The sequence below is a fragment of the Stegostoma tigrinum genome, chromosome 28, assembly GCF_030684315.1.
Source record: "Stegostoma tigrinum isolate sSteTig4 chromosome 28, sSteTig4.hap1, whole genome shotgun sequence".
NCBI lineage: Eukaryota > Metazoa > Chordata > Chondrichthyes > Orectolobiformes > Stegostomatidae > Stegostoma > Stegostoma tigrinum.
Window position 1 is genome coordinate 8573082 of NC_081381.1, and position 26919 is coordinate 8600000.

Below are 26919 nucleotides of genomic sequence, written 5' to 3' on the forward strand. Positions count from 1 at the left end.
GCATACACACACACACACACACACACACACACACACACACACACACACACACACACAGTGTTGTTCCCTCTCTCTCTCTCTAAGAAACTACTCCAGTTCACACAAAAACTACAGAGTAGATGCATAATGAGCCATGAACTTTAAAATAATTGCAATGTTCTCTATTGCTAGTCAAATAATTAGTGGGGTACAGCAGGGATCAGTTCCTGGACCTCACCAATTCATAGTATATATTAATATTTTCGTTGAGGAAACTAAATGTAATATCTCTAACTATTCAGATGATACAAAGCTGGGTGGGAGGGTGCAGCGATACTTCAGTGTGATTTGGACACGCTGAGTGAGTGGGCAAATACATGACAGATGCAATATAATGTGGGCGGCACAATGGCATTGTGGTTAGCTCTGCAGCCTCACAGCACCAGGGACCTGAATTTGATTCAAGCCTCGGGTGACTGTCTGTGTGGAGTTTGCACATTCTCCCCGTGTCTGCGTGGGTTTCCTCCCACAGTCACAAAGATGTGCAGGTCAGGGTGGATTGACCATGCAAATTAGGTGGATTAGCCATGGAAAATGCAGGGTTACAGGGAAAGGGTAGGTGGGTGAGTCTGGGTGAGATGCTCTTTGGAGGGGTGGTGTGGACTTGTTGGGCTGTTTCCACACTGTAGGGATTCTGGGAGCATAAACAGGATGGCAGATTATTATCTAAATGGCAATATATTGGGAAAGGGGAAGGTACAATGACACCTGGGTGCCCCTAGACACCAGTTACAGAAAGTGAGCATGCAGGTTCAGCAGGTAGTGAAGAAGGCAAATAGTATTTTGGCCTTCATAGCAAGAAGATTCAAGTACACAACCAGGGGTGTCTTGCTGCAATTGTACACAGCCTTGGTGAGATCATACCTGGAGTATTGCATGCAGTTTTGGTCTCTTTATTTGAATAACAAAGTCCTGGCTATGGAGAGAGTACAGCAAAGTTTTACCAAACTGATATCTGGCACAGTAGGAACTGCAGATGCTGGAGAATCTGAGATAGCAAGGCGCAGAGCTGGATGAACACAGCAGGCCAAGCTGCATCTTAGGAGCAGGAAAGCTGACATTTCGGGCCTAGAACTACTAGGCCTGAAGCGTCAGCTTTCCTGCTCGTCTGATGCTGCTTGCCTGCTGTGTTCATCCAGCACTGCGCCTTACTATCTCTGATACCTGGCAAGGCAGGACTGATGTATGAAGACAGACCGGAACAATTAGGACTATATTCACTGGAGACTAGCAGAATGAGGGAGAATCTTATAGAAACCTATAAAATTTTCATGGGACTAAACAGGGTACATGCAGGAAGGATGTTCCCAATGACTGGAGAGACCTGAGCGAGGGGTCATGACTTAAAGACACAAGGAAGGCCATTTCGAACTGAGTCGAAGGGAAATTCCTTCACTCAAAGTGGTGAGCTTGTGGAATGTGCTACCGCAGAAAGTGGTAGAGACCAGAACAAGATGGAGTTAGATTTAGTTCTTAGGACTACAGGGATCAAAAGATATTGGAAGAAAGTAGAAACAGGCCCCTGAGTTGGCCAATCAGCATGGTCATATTGAATATTATTCCATGCATGAAGGGCTGAATGGCATACTCTTTTTTTAAAAGTACATTTTTGGTACAGACGTATTGCTGGCAGGGCCACCGTTTATTGTCTATCCCTAGTTGCCCTTGAGAAGGTGGTGGTAAGCTGCATTCTTAAACTGCTGCCGTCCACTTCTGTAGATAGGCCCATAATGCTATTAGGGAGGGAATTCCAGGATGTTGATCCAGCAACAGCGAAGTAACGGTGATGTGTTTTGAAGTCAAGATTGTGAGTGGCTTGGAGGGGAACTTGCAAGGGGTGGTGTTCCCATGTATCTGCTGCATTTGGCCTTTTACATGGAAGTGGCCATGGATTTGGAAGATGCTGTCTACAGTCCCTCAATGAATTTCTGCAATGCATCTTGTAGCTAGTACACACTGCTGCTACAGAGAGAAGGTGGTGGAGACAGTAAATATTGGTGGATGTGGTGCCAATCAAGTGGACAGTATTCCATTACAGATAACACGGTGCGAAGCTGGATGAACACAGCGGGCCAAGCAGCATCAGAAAGAAGGGTCCTGACCCGAAACGTCAAGCTTTCCTGCACCTCTGATGCTGCCTGGCCTGCTGTGTTCATTCAACTTCACACTGTGTTATCTCAGATTCTCCAGCATTGGCAGTTCCTACTATCAATGTGACAGTATTCCATTACACTCGTGACTTGTGCCCTGTCGATGGTGGACAGGCTTTTGGGAATCTGGAGGTGAGTTACTCACTGAAATCTTTCTAGCCTCTGAACTGCTCTTGTAGCCACTGTGTTTTTGTTATGGGTTCAGTTGAGTTTCTGGTGACTCCAATGATGTTTATAGCGGGGACTCATGATGTTAACACCATAGAATGTTAAGGTGCAGAGGTTATATTGTCTCCTAAAGAAGATGGTCATGGCCTGGCATTTGTGTGGCGTGAATGTTACTTGCCACTTATCAACCCAAATCTTGGTAGTGTGCAGATTTTGTTGCATTTGAAATGGACCGCTTCAGTATCTGAGGAGTCATGATGGGTACTGAACATTATGCAATCATTGATGAACATCCCACTTCTGACTGTATGATGGAGGGAAGGTCAGTGATGAAGCAGCTGAAAATGATTGGGCCTAGGACACTACCCTGAGGAATTCCTGCAGAGATACCCTGGAGCTGAGATGATTGACCTCCCACAACCATGACCATCTTCCTATGTGCCGGGGATGACTCCAACCAGAGAGTTTGCCCCCTGATACCCATTGATCCCAGTTTTGCTGGGGCTCCTTGATGCCACATTCAGTCAAATATAACCTTGATGTCAAGGGCTATCACTCTCATCTCACCTCTGGAATTCAGCTCTTTTGTCCATGTATGAACTAAGGCTGTAATGAAGTCAGGAGCTGAGTGGCCCTGGTGGAACCCAAACTGGGTGTCACTGAGCAGGTTATTGCTGAGCAGATGCCTATTCATAGCACTGTTACTGACACCTTCCATCACTTTACTGATGATGGAGAGGAGACTGATGGGGGGATAATCAGCCTTGTTGGATTTGTCCTGCTTTTTATGTACAGGTCATACCTGGGCAATTTTCTACATTGTCAGGTAGATGCCAGAGTTATAACTATACTGGAACAGCTTGGCTCGGGGAGCGGCAAGTCCTGGAGTATGAGTCTTCAGTACCATTGCAGGAATGTTGTCAGGGCCCGTAGCCTTTGCAGTATCTAGTGCCCTTAACATTTCCTTGATATCATGGGAAGTGAATCGAAATGGCTGAGGATTGGTATCTGTAATGCTGGGGACCACTGGCGGAAGCCGAGATGGGTCATCCACTCAGCACTCCTGTTTCTATTTTCTTTGCATCTATATTTCCATAAAGCCAACTGATAAAGCTTGGTCTCAAGTTAGAACACAGGCTTCAAGGATACCCAAAGAACTCTAAACGAGATATTATTTTATCATTATACTGAACCCCACCCTGTTTATAATAGAGGCTGGAGAAGTGAACTGTCACTGTGATCGTCTGCTGCACGAGACACAACATAAAATAAAAATAAAAACAGAAGTTGCTGGAGAAGCTCAGCATGCTGCCAGACCTGCTGAGCTTTTCCAGCAACTTCTATTTTTGTTCTTGATTTATAGCATCCGCAGTTCTTTTGGTTTTTATGAAATAAAGATATTTTTTCCAGCTATCTAGATGACTAATTAGATAATGTATCCAAGGAGGGATGAAGAACATGAGAAGAAAATGGAATAGAATATGAATGCATTGTAGTGAAAAACAAAGATAGTTGGGAGAATTTATAATGAGGAATAAAGAAATGGAAGATAAACGAAATGATTATTTTGCCTCTGTTTTACCAAGAAATATTCAAGAAATCTGTCAGAAATGAAGGTTTAAGTAATTGTGGAGGATTGGGAGTTGAAGGCAATTACTATCAATAAAAGGTTGCATTAAAGAAATTAATGATTCTGAAAGTTGATAAATCTCCAGAACCTTACAGTCTACATATCAGAGTTTTGAGGTAGACAGTTATAGCAATAGTTGATGCATTGTGAATATCTTCGAATAATCCAATATTCTAGAGTGATTCCTGCAGGTTAGACATTTTCAAATGTCATTGTTTAGGAAAAGAGCAAAAGAGAAAATAGGGAGCTACTGGCCTGTTAGCCTCAGGTCAGGCTTAGGAAAAGTGCTGGAATCTATCATTAAGGACGCGATGAATGGGCACTTGGATAAAAATGATCTGATTGGATATTTTCAATGTGGATTTGCAAATGGGAAATTATGTTTGACAAAATTGTTGAAGAGTTTTGAGGATTGTACTAACAAAATTGATAGCAAAAGAATTAATGAACTAATTATTGGCTAACAGAAAGAAAAGGGAGTGTTGAAATAAATGGATCATTCTCGCTTTAACAGACTATGACTAGTCGGGTACTGTAAGGACCAGTATTTGGGCCCCAGCCGTTCACAATACAAAATGATGATTCGGATATGGAGAACAAATGTAATATATCCAAACTTGCAGGTGATACAAAGCTAAGCAGAATGTGCATGGGGAGGAAGAAGTGAAACATATCAGGATTGGACAAGCTTAGTAAATGGCAAGAAGGGACGGAATGTGGAATATGTGAAGTTACCTATGTTGATAGGAAGAACTTATGTGCAGAGTAATTCATAAATTGGTGGGGGTTTGTAAAGTTTAGAATGTACAATGGGACCAGGATGCCCTAAAGGCTATGGTTCAGCGAGCTATTTGAATATTATCCTTCGTTGAAAGAGGATTTAAGTTTATGGGTAGTGAAGACTTCCTATAATTGTATAGGAACTTGGTTGGCCCTTACTGAAATTACTATGTGTAGTTTTGGACTCCTTATTGCCATGAAGAAGGCAAAGATATACCAGACTTGATCCCGGATGGCAAGACTGCCCGGTGAAGAATGGGGAAATTCAACCTCTCCTGGGGATAATGTACAAGGATGGATCGAGAATTGATTAACACATAGAAGACAGTGTGACTTGAAATTAACAGAATTGTTCAGGTTGGAAAGACATAACTAGTGGAGTGTCACAAGGATCAGTCCTAAGGCTTCGAATATTTACGGTATTTATTAAAAACTTGGAGGAGGGGACAGAGTGTAATGTAACCAAATTTGCTGATGAAAAAAAAAGTGGGAGGTCATGTTGCAATGAGGACATAAAGAGGCTGCAAGGGGCGGTGTAGTGACTGGAATGATGCCAGCTGGATCTCATTGAGAATGAGTTGCCTGATTGGGGTGGCTAACCTGGGCCAATCAGGGAGCCCTGGCTGGCAGATATAAACTGGTTTGTTACAGTACTATGTGTGTAATTAAAGGGTGACTTGGTGCTAAGATACAGCCTCTCTGCAGTTAATTCAGGATAGTGTTAGGTTGAGTGAGTTGACAAAAACTTGGCAGTTGGAGTTTAATGTAGGAAAGTATGAAGTCATGCACTTTGGTATGAAAAATCTAAAGGCAGCCTATTATTTAAATTAATACTACAAAGGAAGTGTAATGAAGAGGAGTATGGGTGTTCTTGTGCACGAAACACTAAATGCTACCATTGCAGCTTCAGGAAGTAATGAAGAAGGCAAATGGAATTTATTGCAAGGATCAGAAACAGAAATTGCTGGAGGAAACTTGGGTGAGATGGCTCTAATGACAGGTCACTCAGATTTCCCTCCACAGATGCTATTAGACCTGCTGACCTTTTCCAGCAATTTCTATCTTTAACTAAGTACTGGCCTGATATTCTCTAGAGCTGAGAAAAATAAATTGTAACCTCAATCAAACACAGATCGTTCTTACAGCGCTTGATGGGAGTGATGGAGAAAGGATGCCCCCCCAACCCTCCACTTCAGCTTGGAGAGGAGGGGAGGGTTGGAAAGCTAGAACTAGGGGCACAGTCTCAGAATAAGAGGCAAACTATGTAAGAGAGAAATCGTGAAGAACTATGTCACTCAAAAGGATGAATCTTTAAAACTCTCTGAAAACTCTGTCCCTGAAGGCCTACGATGACTCAATAGTTGACAGTTAAATACAGAGATTGATAGGTTCCTGCAGATTAAAAAAATCAAAGGAAGGTGTGCCATGATTTCATTGATTTGCAGAGTGGGCTGGAAGGGCTGAGTGGCTACCTCCTGCTCATATTCCTAATGAGGTGGTGCACTGGCCGGTTTTGGAGTGAGTCGCTACTGCTTGTGCATTTTGGGCAGTCCTTACCAGGCCATGATTGGGATAAGCTGGCCGTAAGCTAAATACACAGAGCACAGAGGATGAGTGAGGAAGGATGGAGCCTGCAGAGTAATGGACCTGGTCAAGGAGGCTGGCCACAAGTGAAAGTCTGCGTGGGGCTGGCTATGGTGAAAGGGCCAGAAAGTTTATTGCACTATCCACTGTGAGTGTCCCAGGATGCTTCAGTCTTGCAGGGAGTGGGTGTGCATTTGGGGATTCCTTTAGGTGTAGAGGATCACTTTTGATCTGGAAAAATAATGGAGTGGGTATTGACTTCCTGTACTCCCCTGGCACAATACTTGCCTTGCTTCCCATACATGCATATAATGAGCTGCTGACTGGGTGATAATACAAGATAGACATTCACTTGCACAGCTGCCACCAAACCCAAAAGCCCTGAGAGAGCAGATTCTCCCCATTGTCTCAAGCTTCACTTTCTCATTAATGATGAGGCTTCCAAAGATAATGCAGAATTTGGGTAAAGGCATCCTGAATAAAACAGTGATTCACCTCCGGCCTGTGGTATTTTGGCCTGGGGTTTGTAGATCCCTGACTGAGCATGTAAAATAAATTAGGTGCCTAACCTGCTGAATTCCCAGCCACTCCTGAGCTCATCTTTACAATACACTAATTGGAAAGGTGCCAAAATTGACAGCTCACCTGTCATATTGAAATATATAATGAACAGTCAGTTATACATGTCAACAATTCCATTGACCTGGAATTGACGCTGCCTGGGATAGGGCTGTGTAGTTGATAGGGGCAGGCGGGCAATGGTGGGAATGTTATTTTCTGAATGGAAAGGGCTAGAAGAAAGAGAGGGTCGTGTCCTGTGCACATCAGTAGTAGCCACGAAATGTCATACTTTCCCTTGTTTCTACATTACCTGCCCTCTTAAAACCTCCCCCTTCCACTGGGCATAAGCTTATTAACTGGGGGCAAATTCAGTCTTTGGATGTACCCCCACACAGGCAGACACAGGGGTAAATATGCCGACAGTAATGGCATGACATTCTGTGTGTCACTTGCCTCAAGACAGCTGAGCTCACCTTCTACAGCATCAGGAAATTGGATGTAACTGGAAAGTATTATTTGGCCTCCATTAGCGATCTTGAACAAGGCTCTGAACAAGCACAAAAATCTACTTTCTTTATTCATTCATGGGATGTGGGCATCACTGGCTAAGCAGCATTTATTGTTCATCCCTAATTGCCCAGAGAGCAGTTAAGAGTCAATGACATTGCTGTGGGTTTGGAGTCACATATAGGCCAGACCAGGTAAAGATGGCAGCTTCCTTCCCTAAAGGACATTAGTGAACCAGTTGGGTTTTTCCAACAATTGACAATGGATTCATGGCCACCATTAGACTCTTAAATCCAGATATTTATTCAGTTCAAATTCCATCATCTGCCATGGTGAGATTCAAACCCAGGTCCCCAGAACTATTATTTGGGTCTCTGGATTAACAGTCCAGCAATAACAGCACTAGGCCATTGCCTCCCCAGTTGCCTCAGATTAAGACCCTCTCCCCATCTCATCTTCACACCCCTTCCTGGCTCTCACAACTCCTTCTCCTGCAAGATCCCCAACATGGTCCTGGGACACTGGGATAAAGACTGTTCTGTATCTAACTGTAATAATAGTCCCTGTTTCCATTCTGGGATTGTACAGTTCTGGCGGTTCAAACAGAAATACTGTTGAAGTGTTGTCAAATTGTTTGCAGCAACATGATAACTTATCAAAGAATCTAACTTACTTCATTAAACATCCAGCATACCATTGGCCAAGGCATTCAAGCAATTGTTCAAAAGTGGACAATTAATTAAATACTGCGTTAAAAAGAAAACAAACACATTGCAAGACCAGCTTGTGATGTTGCAAAAGTTTACACCTTTAAACGTAATTATTTCATTTTGGTTGAATATTGATTAATTATATGTAAATATGTCAGTTAAGACAATACTGCTTATGGCAAAATAATACATTTGGATAGTGAGGAATGTGGGACACTTATCGGGCCTTTCACTCTTGTTCCATTTCTATTTCTGGCAGAGTGTCGGAAGAGAATGGAAATTGCTAGCTGCAGTGAATTGTCAGTATGACTGGATATGTTTTCGCAAATAACTTTCACACTACTTTTTGACCTCAGGTGCTATACTTTTGGAATTGGACAGAGTACTTGCAGAAGACTTGTTCAGGGATTAGCTTCTGCTTCCAAAGGAGCAGCAGAATTTCTTGCAGAAGGGGAAAGGTTACAGCCAAAGGTACAAAATAGATATTTTTGAAGACATTTACTGAGAATTCTTTAACTATGATTTAGTATCACTGACTAAAACATGGTAAATAATAAATTGGAGATTAGCCAAATTAGATTTGAATCTCACAAACTAAATATTAGATACATTCTGGTTAAAGTTAGAATGTAAATGCTGCAAGTGATTTCTAACAATGACTGTAGGTCATTAAAATATAATCAATTTGTGAAAAAAATACAGATCAAAATAAAGACTAACTCAATGAGTCTAGCAATTTTTGTGTCTGGAGGACTATCCTTGTAAAAATGTCTGACTGGTATTATCTAGTGGTTAACTGGTTGTATCTTCCTGTCCTGACTTTAGCAGCAGAGTCAAGTAGGAATGAGACAGAGATTTTCCACTTCCAGGATTAGACACACAAATTGGACAAAGAGAATAATAAACTAATTTTCTGTTTGGTAGATGGTAAAATCACTGAAGAAAGCAATGGCACCTGTTCTCAGTGATATCACCACTGAGTGGTTCTTTCCTGCAACAACTGAGGTACTCCTTTCACCAGTGGAACCAATTTTCTTATACCCTGGAGACAGACTCATTGGATACTGTATTGTGTGCGACACATCAAGGTATCACTCGAACCTTAAATCAGTAAGTATGAAACTTAACCCATCTTAGTATGTTGTTAAGATCCATCAGCCTTGCAATGACTTGTTTAAACGTAAAGCGCACATTGAGAAAATTGCAGTGCACAATGCTTACGGCTTTAATGCTGAGCTGTGAATAACTGTATTCTAATATATAAATAATAGCACATCCTCAATATGACACTGTTGCTTTGAGATCTCACAAATCAGGCTCTGTCTCAGTTCAAAAACAGAAGTCACTGGAAAAGCTGAGCAGGTCTGACAGCATCTGTGAAGAAGAGGTCAGAGTTAAGGCTTTGGGTCCAGTGATCCTTCCTCAGAACTGATGGTAGCTGGGAAAATGCCAGTTTATATGCAGAAAATAAGGAGGAGCGTGGGATAGGGAGTAAATGATAGGATGGAGCCTAAAGAGGGAGAAGAGCTGTTGGATAGACAAAGGAGTTGGTATGATCAGGCTGGGAGGGTGAATATTTGTTAATGGGGACTGTTAGTGACTAACAACAGCGGGTGTGTGATGGCAGGCTACATGATAACAAGGCCTGGTTGAGGGATAGGGGGCTGGGGCATAGGAGAGTTTAGACCCTAAAATTACAAAAGTATATTGAATCCAGAAGATCCCCAAGCGGAAAATGAGGTGTTGTTCTTCCAGCTTGTGCAGAGCTTTGCTGGAAAACTGCAGCAAGCCAGAGACAGAGATGTTGGCCAGGGAACAGGGTGGATGCATTGAAGTGGCAGGCAGCAGGTAGTTCAGGGTCTTTTTTGCGAGCAGAATGTTGATGTTCTGCGAAACGATCACCCAGTCTATGCTTCACTTCCCCAATGTACAGGAGACCCCACTGTGAGCAGCAAATGCAGGAGACTAGATTCTGGGAAGTGCAGGTGAAGTGCTGCTTCACCTGGAAGGTATGTTTGGGCCCTTGGATACTGGGGAGGGAGGAGGTAAATGGGCAGGTGTTGCACCTTCGCCGGTTACAGGGGAAGGTGCTGTAGGGCTGTGGGGAGATGTTGGGGGTGAGGGAAGTGTGGATCAGGGTGTCTCGGAGGGAGTGGACCCGCGGAAAGCAGACAAGGGAGGGGAGGGGATAATGTGTCTAATGGTGGCATCTTGCTGGAGGTGGCAGCAATGGCATCGGATGATCTTCCGGATGTGAATGCTGGTGGGATGGTAGGTAAGGGCAAGGGGAACCTCATCGTTGTTGGGGGAAGGAAGAGAAGGAGTGAGAGCGGAAGTGCATGAAATGGGTCAGATCCAGTTGAGGGCCCAGTCGGCAACGGTGCTGGGGAAATCTCGGTTAAGGAAGAAGGTGGATATTTTGGAGGCCCCCTTGGCTGTTTCAGCTTTCCCAGCATGTGGTCTGGAACAGGTGATCAATCCGCCTGACACCACCTGCAGTAGTGAACAGTTCACTAAATCTTTTCTTTATACCCCTTTCCTTGCTAAGACTGTGCCATATAACATAATACCTGGTTTGGCCCACTTAACTGGTTTCAAATTATGTGACCGTCTTGATTGAAGGCATCATCAGATGTATTTTCTCTGAGCACCTTTGAGGCAATGTCTGAATAAACTCAAGAAATCGATGATGGTGCTATCTCTAAAAAATGTCTTAATGATGGAAGGTGGGAAATTGTTTAGGATCACATCCTGCTTTCCTGTTTTCATGCAGATAGTACAATTCTTCATTTGGGTTCCCAATTCTTCTTCATTGCCTGTCCCACCAGCAAACCCAGCACCCCAGGATGTTACCAAACCAGTTTACATTCATTTATGTAAAAGAAATGACAACATGGGTATGTCATTCAAAGTGACTAACACAATTCGTGAAAGCCAAATGGTGTTCAGCTGCCTCTTCCTTGTGGTGTGCACTATTCAGAGATGGAATCTCAAATTCTATGACAAACTCTCAGTCGGAACTCATGGAATGCTTCACTGAGGAGTGTGCTGGAAATCAATTCCTGCTACAGAAGTAAAAGACTTTATAAAAAGTACACAAAATTCCTCAAATTCCCAGTCTTTTGGACCCAGCATGGGCTTTGTTTCTGAACTTAACAAGAATTACTATTTAATAACTGACATATAATTCTACTAGTTAAAACACTAACCAATTTATAAAACTCCCTATACACACATAGATAGTGACTGAAGGAAAATGGGTCTTAAGGGCAGAGGGAAAGAATGGAAAGGGAATCCCTGTTCACAGAGTTATCTGAGCTGATCCTTTTGGTTTATCAGAACTGCTGCTTCTTGATCTTCCTCCTCCAGGTATTTCAACTTGCTTTCAGGAGACAAAGGGCAATTGATTCATGCTTATGAAGTCTCTGGTTTATTGGTTACGAGCAATTGCTTACAACGACTGATGAGAGAAAATGAACTGACTTTCCTCAGGCGTGTAATGTTTTGTAACTGCAGAGGAAAGAACCACATCTTCCATTCTAAGATAATAAAATGTGAGGCTGGATGAACACAGCAGGCCCAGCAGCATCTCAGGAGCACAAAAGCTGACGTTTCGGGCCTAGACCCTTCCCGAAACATCAGCTTTTGTGCTCCTGAGATGCCGCTCGGCCTGCTGTGTTCATCCAGCCTCACATTTTATTATCTTGGATTCTCCAGCATCTGCAGTTCCCATTGTCACATCTTTCATTCTAGTGAGCCAATGGCTTCTGTCCAAAAACTTACAAGTATAAGCTGTTTAGCTACATGCAAGCTAATCACACACCTGTTGGCAGGTGGAAAGGCTTTGTCATCAGCAACTAGTCACCATTCCACGGACCAATCAACTAATTATTGTCCCGATTGAAATACCTTCCTACAGACTTTCAGCTCCAGTTGGTACATAATCACCTCCCTAAAGTAACAATATAAACAGCATTTTGAGGAAGAACTTCTTCATCCAGAGAGTGGTGGATATATGGAATGCTCTGCCCCAGAAGGCAGTGGAGGCCAACTCTCTGGATACTTTCAAGAAAGAGATGGATAGAGCTCTTAAAGATAGTGGAATCGAGGGTTATGGGGATCAGGCAGGAACAGGATTGTGGATGATTAGCCATGATCATAATGAATGGTGGTGCTGGCTCATAGGGCCGAATGGCCTACTCCTGCACCTATTGTCTATTGTCTACTTACAATGAGTTTTGTCAACTTGCTTTAAAAACTGCAGTAATCCCCTTCACAGTCTTTGGTTTTTAAAGCAGTCCTTTTCCCATTTCAGCCCATAATCCAAAAAAAACAAGAAAGATACAGTTTTTACACTGAAGTTAGAATGTCATTGGTACCATAATTGTGTCCTTGGAACCTTTTAATAAGATGAGTTTAAACACTGGAATACAGCCCATGTGCAACAGAAGTTGAAGTATTTGAGACCGCAGTAATAATCAATCAACCTGTAATTATCCAGATATTGACCAGCAGCCTGTTATAAATATACAACTGAGGATCTCAGTCTAGGTCCTCAGGGTCTTTTCTGCCACTGAAATAATATGAGTGTATCAATAGCTGTTGTCAATATTTTTTCAACTATGCCCTGAGCTAAGGAAAGTACACTGCTCATTTTCTAAAGAACTGACTAGCTCAGACACTAATCAATTTTGATCAAGCTGGGAACTGTGATTCATTCAGTATAGCTGTGTTGCTATAATTTGAAATCATTCTCATTCTCTCCATTTCTGATTTATTCTGATGTTTAATTCACCAGCCTCTAGCAATCCATTAGGACTTTTCCCAGCGAGAGTTAACATGTGAGCCTTTTCTGTTTTCTGTCAGAGGACATGATTGCTCAGGCCAAGGATGAAGTTGATGGGAATGTTGAACACACTCAAATGACAGACTCCTCAGCCCTTTGAGCCAGAGAATTCCAAAGATGATGGGCAGAAAACAGGGAGTATAATGAAATGGATTATTCTCATGTTGGCAGGTTGTGACCGGTTAGATATAAAAAGAATTACAAGTGCTAGACCTCAGCTGGAGTCATAGAGACATGCAGCACAGAACAGGGTCTTCGGCACACCAATGTCTGTGCTAACCAACAAACACCAAACGAGACTAATCCCATTTACCTGCACTTGGTCCATAGCCTGCTATGCCTTGCGTTAGGTATTTCTTAAATGTTGCAAGAGTACCTACCTCCACTGCCCTCTCTGGTGTTACATTCCACATATCTACCACCCTTTGGGTGAAAACATATTTTCCCAGATCCCCCCTTGCTCCTCACCTTAAGTTTAAGTCCCTGGTCTTAGACGTGTCTGCCGTGTGGAAGGGATTCTCACAATCCACTCTGTCTCTGCCTCTCAATTTTTTACACCTCTGCTCCGCCTCTCAATTTTTCACACCTCTGCTCCGGGGTAAACAAACCTAACCCATCCAGCTTCTTACAGCTGAGACACTCCATTCCAGGCAATATCTTGGTGAATCTTCTCTGCATTGTCTCCGGTGCAATCACATCTTTCTGATAGCATAGTTATTCCAAAATTGTCTCAATTGTTAGGATCTGGCGCTAAATGTAATATTTCCAAGATTTCATCCTGAGACAAAACTAAGTGAGAATGCGAGCTGTGAAAAGAATACAGAAGAGTTCATGGGCCTTAGCCTGGTAGAGTAGTTGTAAAAGAGAGACAGTGGATTCAATATAGCATGAAAAAATTTGTTCAGAAAAACAGAACGGCAGGGTATTTCTAAAGTGATGAGAAATTGGTATTTCTAAATGTCAAACAGAACCGTTGTCCTTGTTCATTAATTTATGAGAAAACATGCAGGTGCAATAATCATTTAGGAGAAAAAAAAATCAGCTGGCCTTTATTTTAAGGGGATTTCTGCTGCAGTTACATCGAGCCTGTGTGGAACTACACCTAGAGTATTGTGTACAGCTTTAGTCTCCTGATCTAGGGAAAGGTTTGTCATAGAGGGAGAGTAATGGAGGCTCACCAGATTAATTCTAGGGATAGAAGGATTCTATCATGAGGAGTGGTTGAGGAGACTGGGCCTGAATTCTCTGGAGTTTAGAAAAATATAAGGTGATCTCAATGAAACTTTCAAAATTCGTACCGGGATCTACAGAGTAGATGCAGGAAGGATGTTAGCCATGGTTGAGTGGGGGGTGGGTGGTGGAAAGAGTGTTGTCTAAAACCAAGGGGGACACACTCACAATAACAGCTAGGCTATTTAGGACTGAGATGAGGGAGAAATTCTTCACTCAAAAGGTGGTGAATCTTTGGAATTCTCCACCCCAGAAGCTGTGGTAGCTTAATTGTTGAATATGCTGAAGACAGTGATCAATAGATTTCTAGATGTGAGTTCATTAAGTAATGTAGAGATGGTGCAGTTCATTATGGTAGAAAATTGGCTCTGGTCCATTTGAATGGCAGAGCAAGCTTGACAGGTTCAATGACCTGGTCTTCCTCTCTAGTTCTTATGCCCTGTAGGTGTTAAGAATAAGAGGAGTCATGCAATCTACAGAAAGTGAGTCCTGAGAGAGAATGAGAGCATCCAAGTCTAATTCCCATCTCACTAGTTGATATTTATTGTCTGTAAAGAGAGGAAGAGTCTAGGAGTCAATGATGTAGGTACAATTGAAGATGAAATAATTGCTTAAAGAAAGAAGAATTGGTGCCACTCTTCTGGACATAACTTTGTGTTGTTTCTGTGTTTATCACCTTCAATAAAAATGCTTATCTGTCTGTGACACTGGCATCAGCTCTGTTATCATGCTCAAGAGGTTTTCAATCTAATAATTTTGGAGCTCAACATTTTGCAGTGAGCAGTTGCAAGCAGTGACGGTCAGAAAAGACAGAAAGGAAGATGAATGATTGTCTACACAGTATTATTATAAGGTCAATGCTTCATGGCTGTTTTCTTATTCAAATTACTCACAATGTCATGACAAGAAGTTACAATGATTTCCAATAATTAATGCTGAAGCAGAATTAAGGCTCTTCATAGGAATGAGATTGGAAGCTGCATTTATTTGACAGCATTTGCTACAGGAGAGATTTGATTATAGTCACATGCATTGAGATATAGCAAAAAGTATTGTTTTGTGTGCTATCCAGGCAAATCATACTTTGCATAAGTGCATCAGGGTAATAAACAATGCAGAATATAGATGAACTGGACAAAATATTTTACATTCTCGTATTCTTTTAATAATAATAATAATAATAATTTCTAATGCAGAAAAACAAACTTTCTGAAGTGAAGTCACAGCATTCCAGGGATCTCTGCTGTCAATGTGTGATTTATAACTCCGCCAATGGGAATGCAGGTACTCTGGTACAGCAGTCCTGTAGCATTGAAATGTTATATTAAGTCATAGGGTGAGTTTCTGGAATTAGTTTTGAAGCAATAATTTTCTCGGCTCAGAGGAAAGAGTAACCCAAGCTAAATGATGCTGATCTGGATGTTGCTATGGTCACCAGTGTGCATTATCAAACATTCATCTCCCTTCTTACAGTTCAAAATAATTGTCAGCCTATGAGACACATCCTACTACAGCTGACCAATGGTCTGTACCTCAGCAATTTAGCAACAATCTCGATATTAACCCTCCTCTATTCTTCACAATCGTCCATATTATTTGGCTGAAAACTAATGAAACTCAACAGGCAAGTCATTGGAAACAAGATTTGGAAGTTTCAGACATTAGTCATGTGAGAGAGAGGAAGCTTCTTCAAAACTGGAGTCAAAGTCAAAATATGTTTTGTTTTCTGTGATAACTTGCCTCTGAATCAGCCCTGACATTTCCCTATTTGTTTGAGGACAAACAGCGTAGGTACAGCATGATGTGGTCTCAGGAATCCAACAGTTCCGTGTTTTACCATTCTCAAGAAGAGGAGTCTGGTCGGATAAGCTCTGACAATTTAAGAAGCTGCGGAGATTCTGTAGTGGACTCTATAAATGACCAACCTCAAGATGTGATCTCTATTAACGAACGCCTAGAAAATGAAGGTAATAGAACTGCGGTTGGGATTGTTAATTTGATAGAATTGTTTAATGGAATGCATCAACTAAAATTTTCTAATTGTTATCATATGCAGCATGATGGAAAATCACAAACTTAATTGAATAATATGTAGTGTCTTCTTTTTTAAAAAAAAACTTAAAATTTCTAACAAGAATTGTTCCAAAAACCTTAGCAGATTTTTTTGCCCTGCTGGATAAAACTAAATATATCAGATACATGGTAATAACAATCTGTCCCTATGGCAATACATCAAAAATATCAAAATCGTTTATTTTGACTGAGGTTGAACCATTGATACTTCCTTTTTTAGACAGTTGGTTACTTAATTGTCTGGTCTGAAATTAAGGCAGAGAGACCCAAACCCAGAATATCCCACTTTGAGCCCTGTTGGATTTGATTAGAATATCTACAATAGGCACAATTTCATTGGAAGAAAACCCCAGAAATCTAGCTCCTTATGGGTGAACAGTAACATCCTGTGGCAATTATGTGAGTGGGGGATGTGGATGAGCCCGTGATCACGCTTGGTCACAATACCATCCAGAAACTGTTCCCACTAGTTAGAGGATCCAGAACGAGGCGGCACAGATTTAAATTGGTTTGCAAAGGCAGTAAGGGTAATTCACGACAAAAAACATTTTCACTTTGAAGTAATTAGTGTTTGGGGTGCACTGCTGGAAAGTGTGGTGGAGGCAGCTTCAAGCAAAGTGTTGAAGAGAGTATTTGATGATTATTTCTATCCAAATTAATGTGCAAGGCAATGGGGAAATAGTAGGAAATTGGCAGGAGGCAATGATGGACCATTTCACTTCTATGGTTCTGTGGACATTGTCCAAATCCAGATATAAGCAGTTACCTAGAGATGGTAAGAACTGCCAATTCGGGAGTCAGAGATAACAGTGTGAAGCTGGAGGAACACAGCAGGCCAGGCAGCATCAAAAGAGCAGGAAAGCTGATGTTTCTGGTCTGGACGCTTCTTCAGAAATTACCAACCTGAGCTGTCAGAAGGAAGTTAGTGATCCTTGAATGATTAATAAAACAGGTAGATGGATAAACCAGACATAAGCAGCAAGCCCTGGTACAGGGTGTGGGGTGCAAGCCCTGGAACAGCACACGGGGAAGCAGCCCTAGAGCAGGCAGCGAGCCCTGGAGCAGCAGCCAACGTGGGGTACAGTCTTGGAACTTACCTTAGAGCAGCTGAGTGCCAAAATGGAGTGGCCTGGGGCTTGGGAGTGGAGCAGGGACATCTGTTGTACTGGGGTCTGGTGTGGGGGCTCTGCTCCTCGCTGCTATACTGTAATGTCGATTTGAAATTACCTACCTTACTACAAGGTCAACCCTTTAATGATGTCTTATTTTTAAATTATTTTTCAACACTGAGAAATGCAACTACTTCTATTCCTCTGATGTATCCAAGAATTGTACCTAGGCACTTGTACTGAAGTTGACGCCATAAGAAGGCAGACATCGGTAAAGCTTTTCACTGTACTCTGACAAAAGGAGTACACATGACAACAAGAGGATATTCAGTTCTATTCTATTACGCTGGAACATTGGAGCATATGCTTGAAAAGTTGCCCCTTTCTTGTTCCTTAATTGAGACTGAGGTGAAATGTATTTTAAGTGGTCAAAGTCATGTAAGTTTCTATCCTCTCAGCAATATCAAACAGAGGAGTGCCCCCCCCCACCCCATGATTTTTGCAACAATTCTTATTTAGGAATCTTATGAAAATTATATAGATATATACCATTCAGTATGATAATTGCACAAAAATGAAGAAAGGAAACCCTCTGAATGTGTAGCACTCTCTGGCCTGAATTGGCTTGGCGTGCATGTGGGGGAAAAACAAAGAATCCGGGAAATTTGTTATAATTTGCATCTGAATACATTCTTACACGTGAATAATATGTGAAATATTTTGAATCTTGGGAAGTATAAAAGTTATCCAATGAGTATTCAAAAGCAAGGTTGAAATTAATGAACTATAAATTATGTTTCAAAATATATTTCAAGGTATTGAATCAAAATTGTCTCCTAGAAGAAGAGCATTTAGTACAAATCATGCATTCAGAAATGACACCTCGAAGAGACCGTTCACACCCAGTGACCCATCGTCAGCATTTCACAAACATCCTCTCCGGAGAGCAAAAGCTCAACAGCTAGTTGGTTGGAACAGCCCAGAAAGCGTCTCTCCTTGGCAAAGACAGTTTCAGGCAAGTTTGCTTTAACTGGACATTGCTTTCAGCAGTTATGAAATATAGATTTTGAAAAATTAATTGTGAAATAATTTTATGACCACATCCGGACAATAACAATGACAACTGTGTAGCGTGAATAAATTCAAAAATGCCTCTGCCTTGTAAAATTTAGGGGCCACAATCAAAGACAATTTGTTTTATTCATTTATGGGATATGGGCATCACTGGCTGAGCCAGCATTTATTGCCTATCCCTAACAGCCCTACAGAAAATGGTGGTGAGTGAGGGCGCTCTAGGAGCTGGGATGACTGACCTCCAACAATTGTCAGCTTCCTTTGTGCCATCTATGACTTTGACAAGCTTAGATGTGTTCCCTATGATTCCCACTGACTCCAGTTTTGCTAGGGCTCCTTGATGCCATACCTCAGTTAAATGTAGCCTTCATATCAACGGCAGTCACTCTCACCTTTCAACATGTGGTGAAGGATGTTCAAGCCACTATATGCAGGTCAGAGGAAAATTCAAAGAACCAGAAGAAACACAGGAGATGAGTTTAAATGACAAGAAACTACTGAAAATGACTTCTGTTCCACAAAAGTTGCCCCAGTAGTGTTTTTGTAAAAATTAAAGAAATTCATCCCCCAATTAGATTTTAGCCAATCAGCACAGCCCAGCAATGACAGTGAATTCCCAAATTTACTTTGAAAATAATTCCATTTTCAGAGCAGTGAAAAGTTACAGAAACCTTCACTTTCTTGAATGAAGATGGAAAATCCTTCATTATCTATTGCTCAACTCTCTCAAATGCCAAAATCACTGACATTCACAACTCTACAGGAGATAGAACTTTACCTGACCAGTCACCTACTACCATAAAAATAGTGGTAATAGCACAGGGTCAACAACTGTGATTTTCTCATTTTAAATTCAAGGAGCCCGAGGGAATCAGCTTTCTTATTCAACTAAATAAAATGGGAGTTTAGATTGTATAGCTATAAGTTGAGAATGCAGAAAAAGGTAAAGGCCAGTTTATGTTTGAGATCATCAGGGAACACAAAAATTAGATTTATTTTCTGTATTCATTTGTGGGATGTGGGCATTGCTGGCTGGCCAACATTTGTTGCCCATTCCTGGTTGCCCTGGAGATGTTAATTGATAAACAAAAAAATTGGCAGGACTTAAAATCTTTATCAGGTTTATGGATTTAAAGAATCCTGCTACAAAGGGAGATTTCGAAGATGCAGCTTTTAGAATTGCCTCTTTAAGAGAAGGTCAAATGGAGAGTGGGTCATGTAACCCATTGTCAATTGTGCGGACAGCAAGCCAGACTGATGTATTTGGTACAAATAATAGGACAGCTCAAGTGTTAGAGTGACTAGGGCAGCAGAAATAACATGGATAGACTAATATTCACACAAAAGTGTTAGAATGTCAGGTTTCATGAAAACACTATGCAATAAGTGTCCACCGTTTTTTCCCCCTCAGCCGAGAACCCCATGCTACTGTGGTTGACAGGGCCCTCAACTTTGTCCTTCCATCTACCACATTTCTGCCCTTGTCCCTTATAGAAGATCTTATAGAAACAAATAAAAGATTATAAAGGGAATAGATAAAATGGAGGCAGGGAGGTTGTTTCTGCTAGCAGGTGAAACTAGGACTGAGAGGGCATCACCTCAAAATAAAGGGAAGCAGATGTAAGGCTGAGGTCAGGAGGAACTTCTTTACCCAAAGGGTTGTGAATCTGTGGAATTCCCAGCCCAGTGAAGCGGTTGAAGCTATCTTGCTGAATGTGTTTTAGGCAAGACTGGGTATATTTTTGAACAGTAAAGGAATTAAGGGTTATAGTGAGTGGGTGGGTCAGTGGAGATGAGTTTCAAAAAGATCAGCCATGATCTTATTAAATGATGGGGCAGGCTCAAGGGGCCAGATGGCCTACTCCTGCTCCTAGTTCTTATGTTCTTATGTCCTCACATTGGTTCTCAATTTCCATCCCACTAGTCTCCACATCTAGAGGATCATTAGCTGCCATTTCTGCCAGTGGGATGCCACCATTAGATACACATTCCCCTCCTCTTCCGTGTCAGCCTTCAGCAGGGTCCATTCCCTTTGGGACACCCTCATCCACTCTTCTTTCACCCCCAACACCTCCCGACCGCCCCACAGCACCTTCTCCTGCAATCACAGAAGAAGGTCTACACCTGTCCATTTACCTCCTCCCTCTCCGGTATCCAGAGGCCTAAACATACCTTCCAGGTGAAGCAGCACTTTACCTGTACTTCCCAATATCTAGTCTACTGCATTCACTGCTCACAATGTGGTCTCCTCTACACTGGGGAAATGAAGCATAGACTGGCTGACTGCTTCACAGAACACCTATGTTCTGTCCACAAAAATGACCCTGAGCCTCCAGTTGTCTGCCACTTCGACGCACCACCCTATTCCCTGGCCAACATCTCTGCCTCAGGCTTGCTGTACGGACCGTTACCTCTGGGACATCCTTGTTCACTCCGCTTCATTCCCAATATCCCCACCCCCCACCCCCCACATAGCCCCATGGCACCTTCCCCTGAAATTGTAGGTGGTGTAACACCTGCCTTTTTATCTGACCCTCTTCACCATCCAAAGGCCCGGACAGACCCTTCTACATGAGCAGTGATTTACTTGCACGTCACTCAAATGATCTCACGGCCAAGGACCAATTCCACTTCCTGGAAACACTTGTCAGATTTTGTGGTTGGAGCTGTGGCTCTAGGATTGGGCTCATCACCCAAGCAAGGACCCACAGAATTTAAGACCAGTGACATAGAACTTCTGAGGTGTACTAACGTACTTGACAGTGAGTGATTACCAAAGACAGATCTTGTCAAGTCTCCTTTTAGCTTTCCTGATCTTTTTAAGTTCCCTTTTGCACATTGTATATTCCTTTACAGTTTCTGCTGTTTGGAGGCCTTGGTATCTGCCATGAGCCTCCCTTTCTTCCTTAATCTAATGCTGTATGTCACTAAACTTCCACTGTTCACAGAATTGTTCTGATGCTTTTTTTTGTTGGAACATGTTGGCCCTGTACTCGCCATACTTCCTTCTTGAATGCATCCTGCTGTTCTGATACAGATTTACCTGAAAGTATATGCTTCCAGTCCACTTTTGCCAAATCGCATTTGATCTTAAGTTGAAAGTTTGTTTTCAGGTTCATTCTTGTCCTTTTCCATAACTCCATTAGATTCAAGATTGTTATAACATTAATTTTTGTTTTCTTGTCTATTTAGTTTCAAAAGAGAATGAATTTGGAAGTTTACAGAATAACTCTAACATTTCTACTTAGATATAAATAAGGCCTATGTATGGTTTCACGCTGCAGTGGAGATGAGCTTTGGGTAGGGAAGGATCCAAAGGAAGTGTCATGGATCCCTGGGAAATACTGGGAAAGTCAGGTTCCAGCAAAACCTGGCTGGATTGTCTCAGTTTTACACTTTGGTTCCCATGGTTGTCAGTCACTGCTTATGCTCAGAACAGGTGGCCAGAATACTTTTAACAGAAGAACATATGTTTATTACGCAAAAGAATAGTGAAAACTATATCAATTAAATAATTCAGAACAGTCTTATCGTAAACAGCAAAAAACAGACACTTTACCCCGGTGAGATATTACCACCATTTTCACTTTTTAAACTTCTTTTTTAACTCAACTGATGAGGTTGCAAGTATTTCTTTTCAGTGAATTTTCAGAAATTCACCTCATGATTCTTTGTTACTCTATTTCCCTGAGACACACGATAACTTACTGAAATTTGGCAATGGTCTGTAAGAAAAAAAGTGCCAGGTTATTTTCAAGTTATTTGACACCTTTTAGGCTGGTCAACAACACATCTGCTGGTTTGATCTTTTCCTCTGAACTGAATGTGCTGCTGGTCTCTGGCTCCATCAATTTCTCTAAGTTGTAAAAGCTCGACTAACTAAGTACTTCAGCAGGTAGCTTGTCTAGTCATTTAGCCCAAGTCACAATTTCTTGGAGGCATTGACCTTAAAAAGAAAATAGTCACCTTCACAGAACTGAAAAACAGAATCACATTTACCTCTGCTTTCAAAGCCAAGTTCCAAACAACCATAATATTTTATAAGTCTTCATCATAGAACCCATTTCAGGAGTGGCTTACAATCTGTTTTCTAAAAATGACACTGAATTTCACAGATAATGTCAGTCTGTGAGAATCAGCGAGGGCGAGGGCAAAAAAAAAAACAGCAAGTCCCTCAACTTCAACAAACATGACAGTAAATTGGACCTCGTGCTCAGAAGAAACATATCAAGTTCTGGGATTGAATGAAACTGAAAGATTTGAAAAGCTTTGGTAGAGGGAAGAATTTCAAACATTAATCATAAAAAAAGCCTCTCATCCCTAAGCTGGTTATTTAATTGCAAAAGCACAGAAGTAAAGTAAGCTTTTGAGAATAAGCATCACCTAAAATGTTTTATTTTTTCATGAAATGTGGATTTCTTTGACTGGGACAGCATTTATTTCCCATCACTAAACACTGATCTATATAAAAGAACAGAAACTTTATTTTAGGGTCCTCAAATACTCACCTTCTCAACTCAGATGAGTGCCACAGTGAAAGAAGATCACTGTGGATGATGCCACAGATTTATAATTCTGGCCTGGAGTGTTACTGCGCAAAATCTAGAGACAAGAATGTGGATGGTAACGCTCCTACCTCTTAATCAGGAAATCACATTTTCAAACCCTTCTCCAGAGACTGAACATAATCATAAAACTGACAGTTCCTGTGAAATATCAAGTTAGCTCTCCTGTTTCTGTATATTTTTCTGCACCAAGTTTGATTATAAATTGTGCTGTTATATCTTGCCTCAGAAATTACGCACATTATTCAATGGAGAATGTAGGAGGACATTCCGAGAGTAGTAACAAGTGCACACAAAAATGGTGTCAAACTAGTGAAGCCACCAAGCAGAACTATATGCATGTCAAACAGTATAAACAGCAAGTGACATACAGAACTAAGTGATCCCATGGATCACTGTTTCCACACTTTAGGGATTCTATAAAATAAAAAATGTTTGTTCCTGACCTCATTACGGCCTTGGTTCAAACTTGGACAAAAGAGCTGAATTCCAGAGGGGAGGTGGGAGTGACAGCTCCTTGACATCAAGGCTACATTCGACCGAGTATCAAGCACTGGCATGAAGGAGCCCTAGAAAAATGGGAAAAAAAGGAGGCAAACTCTCTGGTGGTTGGAGCCATGCCTGACATAAGATGATGATCATAGTTGTTGGAGGTCAATCATATCAGCTCCAGGACATCTCTGCAGGAGTTCCTCAGGGGAGTGTCCTCAGCCCAACCATCTTCAGCTGCTTCATCAATGACTTTCCCTCCATCATAAGGTCAGAAGTGGGGACGTGAAATCATCAGCAAACAATGTTTAGCACTATTTGCAACTCCTCAGATACTGAAGAAGCCTGCATTCAAATGCAAAAAGATCTGGATAATATCCAGGTTTGGGCTAACAAGTAGCAAGTAACGTTTGCATGACACAAGTGCCAGGCTGTGACCATCACCAATAAGAGACAATCTAACCACCTCCTCTTGATATTCAATTGTATTACTATCCCTGAATCTCTGACTATCAACATCTTGGAAGTTATCATTGATCAGAAACTCAACTAGCCTCACCACAGAAATTCAGTGGCTATAAAGAACAGGTCAGAGGCTTGAAATACTATGGCAAGTAACTCACCTCCTGACTTCCCAGAGCCAGGAGTGTGGTGGAAATCTACCCACTTGCCTGGATGACTGCAGTCCCCAAAAACAGTCACAAAAGCTTGACAACATCCAGGACAAAGCAGCACGCTTGACTGGCACTGCATTCATAAACATTCACGCCCTCCTCCAACAAGGCCCAGTAGCAGCAGTGTGCAGTATCTACAAAATGCACTGCAGACATTCAACAAAGATCCTCAGACAGCACCTTCCACTCCCATGATCAATTCCAGAGGGAAGGTGAAGGGCAACAGGGGAACATCATCTTCAAATGCCCCTTCAGGCCACTCACCATCTTGAGTTGGAAATATATCACCTTATTTTCATTAGAAAGACGGAGATTGAGGGGGGAACCTGATTGTCTATAAAATCATGAGGGGTATAGTCAAGGTGGATAGCAAGAATCTTCCCCCCCCCCCCCCCCACCAACCCCACAGAGTGGGGGACTCAATTACAGGGGGGTCATGAGTTCAAAGTGAGAGGAGGAAAGTTTATGGGAGATATGCGTGGAAAGTTCTTTACACAGAGGGTGGCGGGTGCCTGGAACGCGTTGCCAGCAGAGGTGGTAGACACAGACACGTTAGCGTCTTTTAAGATGTATCTGGACAGGTACATGGATGGGCAGGGAGCAAAGGGATACAGACCTTTAGATAATAGATGACAGGTTTAGACGGAAGATCTTGATAAGCGCAGGCTTGGAAGGCCGAAGGTCCTGTTCCTGTGCTGCAACTTTTTGTTCCTTCACCGTAATTGGGTTAAAATCCTGGAATTCCCTCCCTAAGGACATTGTGTGTCAACCCTCAGCAGGAGGACTGCAGCAGCCCAAGAAGGTGGCTCACCACCACCTTCTCAATGCCAACTAGAGATGGGCAAGGAATGCTGGCCAGCCAGAGATGCCCATATTCCACAAGTGAATTATAGAAAATGCTGCCTGTTATAATACTATCCAACTCTTTCTTCATGTCAAATCAGATCTGATGGCACTTTTAAAGTCACCATGTTGCAATGTTGATTTTTAACTAGATTTGTAAGGAGTTCTTTTTTTTTAAATTTTGAAATTTTGAACGGGGAAGCTTCTGAGCAGTGGCCAAATTATGGTAAAATATTTCAAACAAAAAAATGAAATTTTAAATCAATGTTTTAAAGAGCAGGAACTTAAACTGGTCAGGAAGGAACAGAACATAGGAACCTGCGCTTCACCAAATTTCTAAGAGAGACATGTCCATCTTTGGCCTCCTCCAGTGTCACGAGGACTCAAAATGCAGATTTGAAGAACAACACCGTATAGTTTGAGAAGATTTATAGCTTTGTTTGTGGATGAGGTTGTAGGCATGTTTGCTGAGCCGATGGTTTTGGTCCCAAACATTTCGTCGCCCTGCTATGTAACACTGTCAGTGTGCCTCTGGTGAAGCATCGGTGTTGTGTCCTGCTTGTTATTTATATGTCTCAGTTTGCTAGTATGATTGGTATTACTTCAGATTCTGTTTCTCAGTGGTTTGTACACCGGGTCTAATTCAATGTGTTTGTTGATGGAGTTCCAATTGGAATACCAGGCCTCCAGGAATTCCCTGCATGTCTCCGTTTGACTTGTGCGATTATCAATGGGTTGTCCCAATCAAATTCATGTCCCTTGCCTCAATAAGTGAGAATTAGTCATGTCTCTTGGTGGCTAGTTGGTGTTCATGCATCCGTAGTGATAATTTTCTTCCAGTTTGGCCTATGTGGCATTTCTCAGTCCTGGCATGGTATTTTGTATATTACACCAGTTTTGGGTATGGGATCCTTTGAAGTAAAAGACTACATAGGCCAAACTGGAAGAAAACTGACAGCACGGATACATGAACACCAACTGGCGACTAAGAGACTTAGACCATAGAATCCCCATGGTGTGAAAACTGTAGGCCCTTCGGCCCAAGAAGTCCATACTGACCCTGACAGCATCTCACCCAGACCCATTGCCCTATAACCCACCTAATCTACACATCCCTGAACACTATGGGCAATTTAGCATGGCCAATCCACCTAACCTGCACATCTTTGGACTGTGGGAGGAAACCAGAGCACCCGGAGGAAACCCACACAGAAGTGGGGAGAATGTTCAAACTCCACACAGATAGTCAACCAAGGCAGGAATTAAACCCGGGTCCCTGGTGCTGAGAGGCAGCAGTGCTAACCACTGAGGCACCGTGCCACCCACCAATTCTCACTGGTTTCAATACACCTGGACAAAGAAGGACACAAATTCGGTTGGGACAACACATCCATCATAGCACGAGCCAGAGACATGCCAGGGACTTTCTGTAGGCCTGGTATACCAATCGGAATTCCATCATCAAATACAATTATTTAGACCCTATGTAGAAATCACTGCAAAAGAGAACTGGAAGTAATACCAATGACCCCAGCGAACCAAGGCGTATAACTAACCAGTGGGATAGGACACCAATGCTTCAGAGATGCATTGTCAATGTTACCTAGCAGGGTGATGAAACATTTGCAACCAAACCCACTGGTTCAGTGAGCATGTCTACAACCTCATCTTCTGCCTGGGCACCCTTCAGAGAACTTAGTGTTCTCCAATTTCAAATAACCTTGTCACCCATTCCCCAGCTCCCTTTCCAGCCCCACCACCTCCCTCCCATTACACCTCCAGATCCACCCTCCCAGGTACCAACCAGATTCATCCCTCGCATCAACCAACCACATCATTCCCTACCGAGTGTCCCAACTATCACCACCTGCCCTCACCCCCACTTTT

General features: G+C 42.2%; 1 protein-coding gene across 4 annotated transcripts in view; it reads left to right on the forward strand.

The window, feature by feature from the left end:
* vwa5b1 (von Willebrand factor A domain containing 5B1) overlaps positions 1–26919 on the forward strand; it is a 255866-nt gene that overhangs the window by 142242 nt on the left and 86705 nt on the right. For all 4 annotated transcript variants that reach the window (XM_048561543.2, XM_048561545.2, XM_048561546.2 and 1 more), the window contains 4 exons: positions 8486–8600; positions 9054–9239; positions 15983–16172; positions 18203–18402. In XM_048561543.2, coding sequence (XP_048417500.1) covers positions 8486–8600; positions 9054–9239; positions 15983–16172; positions 18203–18402 — 691 coding nt within the window. The remainder of the gene's footprint in view (positions 1–8485; positions 8601–9053; positions 9240–15982; positions 16173–18202; positions 18403–26919) is intronic.